The sequence below is a fragment of the Agrilus planipennis genome, unplaced genomic scaffold (assembly GCF_000699045.2).
Source record: "Agrilus planipennis isolate EAB-ADULT unplaced genomic scaffold, Apla_2.0 scaffold9, whole genome shotgun sequence".
NCBI classification, from domain to species: domain Eukaryota; kingdom Metazoa; phylum Arthropoda; class Insecta; order Coleoptera; family Buprestidae; genus Agrilus; species Agrilus planipennis.
Window position 1 is genome coordinate 563,316 of NW_020442467.1, and position 11,184 is coordinate 574,499.

The window sequence follows — 11,184 nt, forward strand, 5'->3', positions numbered from 1 at the left end:
TAGAGGAGTGTAAGCGAGAAAGAATGGATATAGGGAACACGGAAATAAAAAGGAGTTACGAAATAACAAGAAGGGAAAACTTAAGGATTATACTGAAGTCGAAATATGCGAAAGAGTTGAAAGACAAAGGGATTTATTACCGGAATATTTGACAGACGCAAAGGATATAGCGGCAATTGCAAGATTTAGAATGGGAAATGAACATAATAAAAATAAGTACTGGATGAAAGAACAGGAAAGAAAATACAGAATATGTGGAAAAGGCAGCGAGACGTTAACACCTGTGTTAGAAGAGGGTGTAAAAGATAATAAAGATAAAACATATTATACACTACGGTTTGGTGCAGTTTACAAATACTTTATGAAATTATGATGATTTTCAAAACCCTTTTCTGATTACTTTTTGAATTATCGTATATATCTATACAAAAAACAAAATAACGACCAAAAGCTTTTAGCGTAAGTTAATATTTCAATATATTCTGTTTCATGAATTTTTCTTTTAGTCATTGTTAGTCATCTGTTTTTAATACTTTTACGGGCTTCCTGACCGTTGCCTCTTAAAACTGTTTCCCGACGTTTCGCCTCTAGCAGATATTTTCAAAGGTAACACGATGCTCATCTCGGTCTTAGTTGCCTTTGAGTGCTGCGCAGTGCTAGTGTTTTGTTTATATTTGGCCGAATTATCTACATTGTATTTAATTTGTATATACACATTTAGGCAATTGTCCAGCAAAATTAATTAATTTATTTAATCTATTTGTTTATGTATATAAAAAAATTGCGTATTACTATTTTATTGATAAGAGTAGGTAAATGCTTTAATTATTTCATTGTTTTAACAGCAAATTTGATTATCCACAAAAAGTACGTAGTATGGTCGTAAAAACCAGCCACGATAATAATGAAGTTATTTGTTAATAATATTTAAAGGTATTGTATATGTAAGTATAATAATGGCTTCCATAATCCATTGTATATCTATGTATATAGTTATTGTAAAAAAATTAATTATTATATTGCTGTGCACATAAAAAGAATGCGGTAGGTATAAGCGTTATTTTTGCAAAATTCGTTCTACCTTGTTTGGTGGATTTTGCATGCCGTGGAAAGGTAAATTTTCATAGAACTCTTTTTCTGCTAGCGTCAGAGGGTCCTTCGAACCATTTCGAGACGAACCCCCGTTCCTCTTCCTATCTGCGGTACCAATAGTAGTGTTTGGTGCTAAACATGAAGAAATAAATTTAATATATTCATTAAAACAGGTATAGAACTGTCAAAATTATTTAATTACCCTTGACAATATATGTATAATAGAACAAATGGATTCTATTGCAAATCATCATCTCCAAAAAGGAGATGTTTTCAATTATAGGAAATAATATTAAGCCATATTTTTAAGGACGACATATTTTCAGGACGATACGTAGTGAACATTCAATGCATCTTTTGAGAATATCGTATGTCGCCTAATATATAAACCCTATGCTTCGTCATGCCTGTTAAATGAATATTGAAACGATTATAAAGGGATAAAGGTACTGGTGTAACGAGTAACCATTTTGCAAGGTACAAACAATGTTTAAAAGCAACCCATTAATATTGGTCGATGGTCTACAGCGAACTGATAAAATCCAAAGAGATCAAAACGGTGATCTGAGTGTAACCCGTAGGAAAGATTTCCATTCATTTCCACTAAAAAAATACCATTTAATTACCACTGATATAATTAATGGTAATAAATGGAAAATTGTCAATGGGATGAATAGAATTTCTACTAGTGGAAATCTCATTCCTGAACTCAGTGGGATTTCCATTGCTGAACGCAATGAGATTTCCATTGCGTTCCATTGGAACTTCCATTCCTGAACCCAATGGAAATTCTAGTGGTAATTCTTTATTTTTTACCTTCAATAATTGTTAGTGGTAATTAACTGACATTCGTGTTAATTAAGATGAAATATGAGGTTTTTCGACGAAAAAAAATATGAATTACATGACAATTATTATTCCAAATAATGTCTTCTATATTATTTTTACAACTTTGACAATCACATTAACTTCAGAACGTTGTTCTCCATTTTTTTTTAATAAGTTTCAATCATCTTAAACTAGATCTTCTCCAGTTTTAGGTACGCAATTGTTTTTCCATTTATATTGAATGGTTTTAAATAGAATTTATAAATTTTACATTAGTTCCTATCGAAAATCAATGGAAATTTTTCCTATGTAAATGTTAATGGAATTATTGTAAATGGAAACAATTATTTTTCCACTTATTCCAAATGAGTTTGAATGGAATTTACAAATTTTCCATTGATTCCCATTGACATCGACAGATCACTGATCAAGACTGTTGTTCTGTTAGATATGAATGCACATCACGTAGACTGCTACGCCTTTAAATTAATCGTAAAAAAGTTATTGCCAAACATTAATGAACTCACAATTGGTAATGTCACATAGTGAATTTCCAAAATTATATTTTTCATTTTTCTGGAATTAAGTCGGCGTAACTTTCAAAAAGCGAAACCACTACACGGAAGCACGGCCAATGTGAGCATAGACAAGATTCCAAAAGTTCCATATGACGATGTCGAAAACACAAATAAGAGAGAGGAAGTGAAGTCCGCGAGGGTGATAAGTGAGGTTCAAGAAGGGTGCGTGAGGCAGGGGGGAAGGGGTGATCCACTGGTCCTTATGGTTAGGGAAACGCTGTTTAAAGGCAGTAAATAAATTGATTGGGGCTCTTCAGTAAAAAAAAAAAACTTTTGAGTGTTTCATTCCCACCAACCACTAGTGCTGGTTGGCGGGCTGCCCCCAGGACTATGCCAGAAGGTAGGGACTTTCAGTTAACTGACTTTAGTACCTAATTTTTGTGTTACTTTCTGAAACGTTCTTCATCAAACTAAAGGAAGTAACTTGTGCAGTTAGTGCAGCATAATCTTTAAGAATTTATCAGTGATGACAATTGACGAGTCACCCTTGAAAGCATGAACCATGGAATGAAAGGAAACCTACTGAATGCCGAGATAAACATATGGATGTTTTATTCCCACCAGCCACTGATGCTGGTGGGCGGGCAGGCCAGTGTACGCTGGAAGATAGGGCGGAAGGCCCTCTTCAGCCTCCTTTCAGGAATCGTGGGAATAGGTGGGTGGTGGTTCGGGTGAAAACAATAAGACAGACGAAATGAAGACAGAAGAAAATGAAAGATTATCTGTGGAGTATTATTGCCCCAGCATTTGCTTATGTGATCCAAGAAAACCACAGAAGAACTTGGACCGAGGCAGACGGACCCAGAATTGAACCGGTATCCTCCCGAATGCTAAGCAATGGTCCAAACCTGTAGGCCATGCCGCTCGGTTTTTACAGTTTGCTGATGAGACCCAAATAGATAGAAATGACGATCCACGTCTGCCTAAAAAATTTTGTTTCCATCACGTAGATAGCTACACCATAGGCTTAATTTGACAGGCTGACATCCTTAATCGTTAAAGGATATTGTCAAACATTAATTAACTCGCAATTAGTAGTAAATTTCAACAGATGGCGTTCACCATGCCGACTGTAGTTATTCGGTAAAAAATGTTTAAAGACAGCAAGTGAATTGGCCAACGATCTGTCAAAACTGTATACGGCATGCTGATTAGATACAAAATGACCAAAATTACGATCCGCGTTTGACGATTTCGACAGATGACTGATCAAGAACTTTTGACATAGCTACTGTATTTATCTCTTAAAAATTTGGATTCGGAAGTCGGCCGTTGTCTGTATAAACGACGCAACAATGTAAATCATTGAAGTGATTAGAGGTATATTTCTAAGTAAAAAAATTATTTACTTCCAATTACTACATATGAATCATTTGCTAACAGACATGACGAAGATCCAAAGAAACGTTACGCATATTAAAAGACAAAACTATATATATATATCTACACAATCATTGTATTGCTTACAAGTATTTTAGATATTTATCTGTTTTCTGAAAGTATTAAATTAAGCAGTATTATTCTACACAATAACAGTACGACAGTTCAAAGTGGCTGAACAAGAATCAAAAGAACAAGAAACCTTTAAACACAAAACAAAAGTGTTACCTTCTCCTGGTTTTTTCCTTTTCCTCGAAACGGTTTGGGGTTCTTTATCAGTTGGCGATGACGTAGAAAACTTTTTAAAAGTGGTAACTAATATGCAAGCAAATAAAAATAAATAAATAAAACAAGCTTAAATATTTTGGTATGCTGTTGTGCCTACAACTTATACTGTTTAGCAGAAATTGGTCGGCTAGATATTTGCGTATTATCGCAAGCATCGTTTAATTAATTTTAAGGAGATTTTTGTTTTATCTACTAATTTTACGAAACATATAGGTAACAATGCTCATGGTAATCGATTCCAACAATATGTTTCTTTTTTTAGTTATCGATTTTTATTCGTGACTATTTACAAAGAATCTGAGTTTCATTCCTAAAGGATTCAATTTTGTTGAAAATTTATATTTAATTTTGAATAATTTTCTTTTATTTAAAAAGAAAAGGACGAAAGTAAAGCATTTGTTTACTGGACAATATAATGAAAATTTTGAAACTGTAAAATCAATAGAAATAAAAATCAATACGAATGTGTATTTTTATAAGCATGAAGTGCTAACTGATTGATATAATTAAGGAAATCTGGTTTTGATGTTTGATTGCCACCTCTAGATTTAGTACAGCTTGATCTAAGAGCAATTTAAATAATCTTAAGATTATCTGATTCTGACAAATACAAACACAATTTGTTCAAGAATAGTTATAATTATTGCTTAGGAATGTTAATAAAGGAAATCATATCTATATTCACATTTCTTTCAGATTTTTCTCTACAACTACTTCATAAGAATAAAGATGTCATTTCCTTGTTTCTAACTTGGCAGGAGATTTATAAATTTGTCTAATGATTTATTAGATAAAATTTTTATACTTTCTTTCACAATTTAATAGACATGTTTGGACTTTTCTTATTCTTTTAGTCATAAGGGTAAAAACCATCCCTTGCAACACTACTTCCTTTTGTTACTTTTGATGATTATATGTATGATTGACCAAAAAAAGCAGCATTATGTATCCCAATATAAAAAGTGTATAAATTAAGTAATGAGATTCGCAACATAGCGATCGATGTGGCAAAAGTGAAAATGCAAAATTAGGTTTACATGTGAAACGCCTTCAGTACAAGTTTGAATTTACTAATCATTCGTTTGTCAGCAGCAATTGTTTTCGTGAAACATAATTTGCAAATGAATTCTAAAAATGAGCGACTTCAATTTCGAGCAACGGTGTGCTATCAGGTTTTGTTTCAGATATGAGCGCAGTGCAACGTCATCAGGCCTATGGAGACAATGTTTTGTCAAGGAGCCAGATTTCTCAGTGGTGTAAGGCATTTTTGGAAGGAAAAGATAGCCGACCGAGTATGAAACACGCAGTGGATGGTCTTCAACTTCGAAAACCGATGAAACTGTCGTCAAAATTCGGGATCTTGTTCGTTCATATCGTTGGTTAACTATCAGAATGATCGGGAAGCAGCTGAATTTAAGTCACATCAAGTCGACGGAGACAATGTTTTGGCCAGATTTCTCGGTGGTTTAAAGTACTTTTGTAAGGAAGAGAACCCATCGAAGATGAATAATGCAGTGGATGGTCTTCAACTTCAAAAACCGATGAAACTGTCGTCAAAATTCGGGATCTTGTTCGTTCATATCGTTGGTCAACTATCAGAATGATCGAGAAACGACAATGCGCCTTGTCACACAGCACTTTTGAGAATCAAATCAAAGGTCAATAAAAACATTACTGTTGCTCTTCGGCCCCCTTAACCACCGATCTTGAGCCTTTGTGACTGTTTCCTCTTCGCGAGATAGAAAACTCACCTCAAGAGATGTCTTTTCGTCACATTCGAAGACATTCAAGTGACTTTAACCAGTATCCACTTCCAGGAGAACCGTCTCTACCGCTGTATGGCTTTCCAAGGATGTTATTTTGCGGGTGATAATGTTGAATTATAATTTTATTTGACTAAAAAATTTAAAAAAAAATAAGTCTCATTTCTTAATTTACACACCTCGTGTATACATTATAGAACTAAGTCACGAAGATTACTGACGATTCATAAGACCATTACGTTAGAAGTAGAATCCCCCGTAAGCTTTAAGTTGCCATCAGGAAACATTGTTTAAATGTATCCCAATATACATGGTATGAAGAAGGCTACTTTACGGAATTTATCTTTGTTTTCGAAAATTTCTGTTGGTTTTACTTATAATTTCTGTCGGTTGAAGTATTGCTTCGAACGTCACCTCCAGCCACATTGCAAACTTCCAAGATGATATACGAAAAGTAAGTTGGGTCTCGAGGGGACGTTTAATACCTACTACATCCTTGAAGTAGGTTTATGGTAAGTCCTTAAACTTGTTTTTAATAATAAAGTTGAATGAGAAAACTCGAAATTAGATTTCCGTTTGTGAAATCGTTGGTTGATGAGTTGTTGCTAGGATGGCATACAATTTCCTCATTTGATAAGGCGGACAATTATTCCAAGAATGAAATTAAATTATGTCTTACTACTGCTAGTACGTCTTTATCACATATAAGGTCGGTAGTTAAGCCGACTATGAAAATTCCAAATAGTTAAATATTCCGTATCTTTATTAATAACAAATTTTATACTATTCATGTCGAGGTCCTACCCCATTAAAAAATTATTATTATATGCAGGTGTCTGACACTTCACACGGGTATTACATTTCATGTTGAACGATTATCTTCATGTACATACTGAGACTTTGAAGAAATTTATCGATGTCGACGATCGCTGATACCAATAAGGGAAGAACTCATTAATTTCCAAGTTAGTCTTCTACTGCACTTGAATATGTACACATATCAGAAATTTTAAGTGTATGCAGGATAGTCGTATTTGATTTTGGTATTCGTGAACCGACTAGTAATGGATCATTATTTCAGTTACGTAATTTTGGTACCTGATTTTTATGTCACATTCCGAAACGTTCTTCCTCATACTTGTTAGTGCGGTATAATTTTTAAGAATGTATCCGTGACGACAATTGACGAGTCACCCTTGAAAGCATGAACCATAGAATAAAAGAAATAAAACTTTTGAGTGTTTCATTCCCACCGGCTTCGTGGGAATGGGTTGGTGGTGATTCGGGTCAGAAAGATGAGACGGACGAAATGAAAAGAGAAGAGAATAAAAGATTATCTGTGGAATATTACTGCCTCCATAGACATATATTAATGGACGTGTCGTAGTCGTATGTCGTTGTAATAATTTCTTGGCTCGAAAAGTGAGGGAGATGGCGTATGGTTTCCGACTAGTGCCATCTCTCTCATGACACCTTACGCACTATCGTGAGAGAGATGGATATTGTCCGAAACGCCGTTCCATCTCTTTTGTTGTACCACAATTCTGACCGCTAAGGCATGTCCATTAATAAACGTCGATGACTGCCCCAGCATTTACCTAAGTGATCCAAGGAAACCACAGAAAAACTTGGACCGAAGCAGACCGAATCGGAATCGAACCGGCGTCCTCCCGAATGCTAAGCAATGGTCTAAACCTCATGATTACGTGTAAAAGGGGGAGCGCCCACCGGAGAAACGTAGCATTAAAACACAGCAGAAGCGTGATTCTGGCATGACAGTGGTGTGGCATAACTTTTTTCAACGCATAGAGAATAGAGACAGAGCGTGGCACTAGTAAGTGTCATAATGTCATTGAAATACGATAATAGATTCAGTAAATTTACTCAATATGAATGAAAACCGTCGAAAAGAAGACACTGAATTCATCCCTACTGCAAAACCAAATAGAACTAGCATGTTACTTGCTACGTTCGTTCTGTTAATGCACATTCATTTGCTAGCATTTGTTCAACTTGAAGTAGCATCCTAGACGCACGCCACTTGCTATACACACGCTATATCATACGCCATGCGTGGCAACTTTCAACTTGTAAGGAAGGATAACGTGAGTAGAAAAGGTTAGAAATGAAGAGGTATTGGAAGGAATAGGAGAACAGAGGACTCTATGGAAGTCAATAAAAAATAGGCGAGATAGGTTGGTAGGACACCTTCTCAGGCATGAAGGNTAATAAACGTCGATGACTGCCCCAGCATTTACCTAAGTGATCCAAGGAAACCACAGAAAAACTTGGACCGAAGCAGACCGAATCGGAATCGAACCGGCGTCCTCCCGAATGCTAAGCAATGGTCTAAACCTCATGATTACGTGTAAAAGGGGGAGCGCCCACCGGAGAAACGTAGCATTAAAACACAGCAGAAGCGTGATTCTGGCATGACAGTGGTGTGGCATAACTTTTTTCAACACATAGAGAAGAGAGACAGAGCGTGGCAGTAGTAAGTGTCATAACGTCATTGAAATACGATAATAGATTCAGTAAATTTACTCAATATGAATGAAAACCGTCGAAAAGAAGACACTGAATACATCCCTACTGCAAAACCAAATACAACTAGCATGTTACTTGCTACGTTCGTTCTGTTAATGCACATTCATTTGCTAGCATTGGTTCAATTTGAAGTAGCATCCTAGATGCACGCTACTTGCTATATCACACGCTATATCATACGCCATGCGTGGCAATTTTCAACTCGTACCGATCGTGATCGTCCTTTGTTAAATAGAAATATATTTCATTCCGAAATCGCGTGAATCCGGAACGTGGTTTTTATGAATGGAATTGATTATACATACTCCAAATTTAAATATACCCCAGTGCGCTTTGGGGCTGTTTCACGCACGTTTTCGCAACATGAATTACTTTTGCGAGAAATGCCCCAACTTCATACCTGTCCATTAAAAAATTGCGGTTATTCAGTTATATTACAGCACTGCAAGTAAGTAGGGGTAGTGTGTTTTGGAAACTGGTAAGTGTAATATAAATGAGTCATGTAATGTAAGTCAGCAGAATCCAGAGGCGTAACCAAAGGCCCTGATGCAAAATAAAGGGGACTCTCACTGAACTGTTTAGGTTTTATCAAGTCAAAATATAAAATATTTATAAATACTTTAAAGGTGTAAAGCTACTTGATTACTAGCTCTTCGAATCTTGTTGTACCTAACCTATTTTATTTACATTTCGAAGGTGGGATCAGTTTGACTTTTGCTAATTAGGGCCCGACGACTCTCTGAGTTTGGTGCACTTCACCGTCGAGCCCTCCAGCGTTTACGCCACTGATTGAATCTGAATTTAGATTCACTACATAATGAACTCGTCATGGGTTACAAGGAAAGTGCTTACAAGGTGAAATAATATAAAATTTGAAGTTAATAGAAGAAAACTCTCGAAATTAACGTGGGTGCATGAAATTAATTTAGATCGGAAATTGTTTGGAGAATTTTGTCACCTTTATCAGGATGCTAACGAATGCCTGGAAAATTTCTCCAAATACCAGACTATCCAAGGAATGTTTTGATCTCCTTCGAAGTTGCTTATAATAGACTGGAACAAGCTAAAAAACAAAGCAATACAGACACAACGCGTTTCTGCCCGCTTCGCAAAGTATAATGTTGAGCACCCACCATGCGTACAGTCTGAACAGAAACATCTAAAACGCATATGGTCGTTTTTTTACGCCTTACGTTATATAGGTTGTAAGGCACGCATTTCCAAGTATAGCTCATGTAATGTGAGCATGCCCTTACTTTTTCTGTACGAAAATAATGAGTTCGTATCAAATGTGTAACAGTTTGTACACTAATAATAATAGATACTAAGATACTACGCAACTAACGATGAGTCGACTGTACCTACCCTTAAATACGTCGATTTTTAATTGAAAATTTTAATCCTTATTTTCCAAAATTTTTAATTAATAAGAGGGCTAAAAACCTCGTTCAAAAAATATTTTTATTGTCCGTGCAGCTGTTTTAAATTTCATGCATTATTCATTAAAAAATTAATATTTAAATAGTGTTAAACCCGATTGTGATATTTTTCTCCAAAGCAGTCCTACTGAAGGAAAGCTGGAATACAAAATTATACTCATTTCAACCTGTATTTATATTAAATGAAACGACTTTATTTGAATATATTCAACTTATTTTATTTTCATATCCAAAATTGCTTCTTGCTGTCCTACAGTCAACTTAAAACCTAAAATTGTTATCCTCAAAAACCGTTGTTGAGGATGACAATAATATTAATGTAAAAATTAATTTTCATTTTTCTATTCACTACAAACTATCTCAGGTTAATGAGGGAAAATTTTAGTTGCTGTCGTGGTTACTGTTGCCAACTCTCGTAACTTAGTAGTCAGGACATTGGTGCGTAAAGCCAAACGTCTCGGGTTCGATTCCCGGCGGGGCTGTGACAACAGCAAAAAAAAAATTTCCTTCATTAACCTGAGGTGGTTTGTAGTGGATGGAAAATTGAAAATAAATTTTCATATTAACCACTATTAATAATTAAAAATGGCACGATGGCAATAACGTTTGAATTCGGACCGCACGGATGGTGTATGCCCAGCATTACACTGTGCGAAGTGTGAAGAAACGCGTCGTGCATGTTTTGCTTTACTTTTTCATTTGGTTCTAGGCGACTTAGAAGATCAAAACATTCAGATGATATAGCAGTATTAGCATCTAGCAAGGGGGACCTAAAGATAGCTTTAAATAAAATGGAAGCGGTACTGACAGATCAGTTCTGTATGAAAATAAATAAAAGTAAAATTAAAATACTGGTATACAAGGGAAGAAAAAGTAGGGAAAGAGCGAATATAAAGATAGGAGACGAAAAGTTAGATATCTAAGGAGTCAGATAAGTCAAGATGGAAGGAGTAGTAAGGATATAAAGAGGATAGCGCACGGCCGTGTCGCCTTTAATAAAAAGAAGTCACTTCTATGCTCGCGAACGGTTAATTTAGAAATTCGAAAATGGTTGTTAAAGGTGTATGTTTGGAGCGCGGCGTTGTACAGGTGCGAAACATGAACAGTGGGCGCAGTGGAAAAGAAAGGATAACGTGGGTAGAAAAGGTTAGAAATGAAGAGGTATTGGAAGGAATAGGAGAACAGAGGACTCTATGGAAGTCAATAAAAAATAGGCGAGATAGGTTGGTAGGACACCTTCTCAGGCATGAAGGTCTAGTCAGAGACATA

The 11,184-nt window shown here is 35.6% G+C and overlaps 1 protein-coding gene across 7 annotated transcripts in view; it reads right to left on the reverse strand.

The window, feature by feature from the left end:
* LOC108736912 (hemicentin-2) overlaps positions 1–11,184 on the reverse strand; it is a 465,590-nt gene that overhangs the window by 31,733 nt on the left and 422,673 nt on the right. For 4 of the 7 annotated variants that reach the window (XM_025981202.1, XM_025981203.1, XM_025981199.1 and 1 more), the window contains 2 exons: positions 4,107–4,193; positions 1,082–1,224 (listed from right to left, as the gene is read on the reverse strand). In XM_025981202.1, the coding sequence (XP_025836987.1) occupies positions 1,082–1,224; positions 4,107–4,193 (230 nt within the window). Of the gene's footprint in view, positions 1–1,081; positions 1,225–4,106; positions 4,194–11,184 lie in introns of those variants that run through there. The other 3 variants (XM_025981200.1, XM_025981201.1, XM_025981205.1) reach the window with 2 other exon arrangements.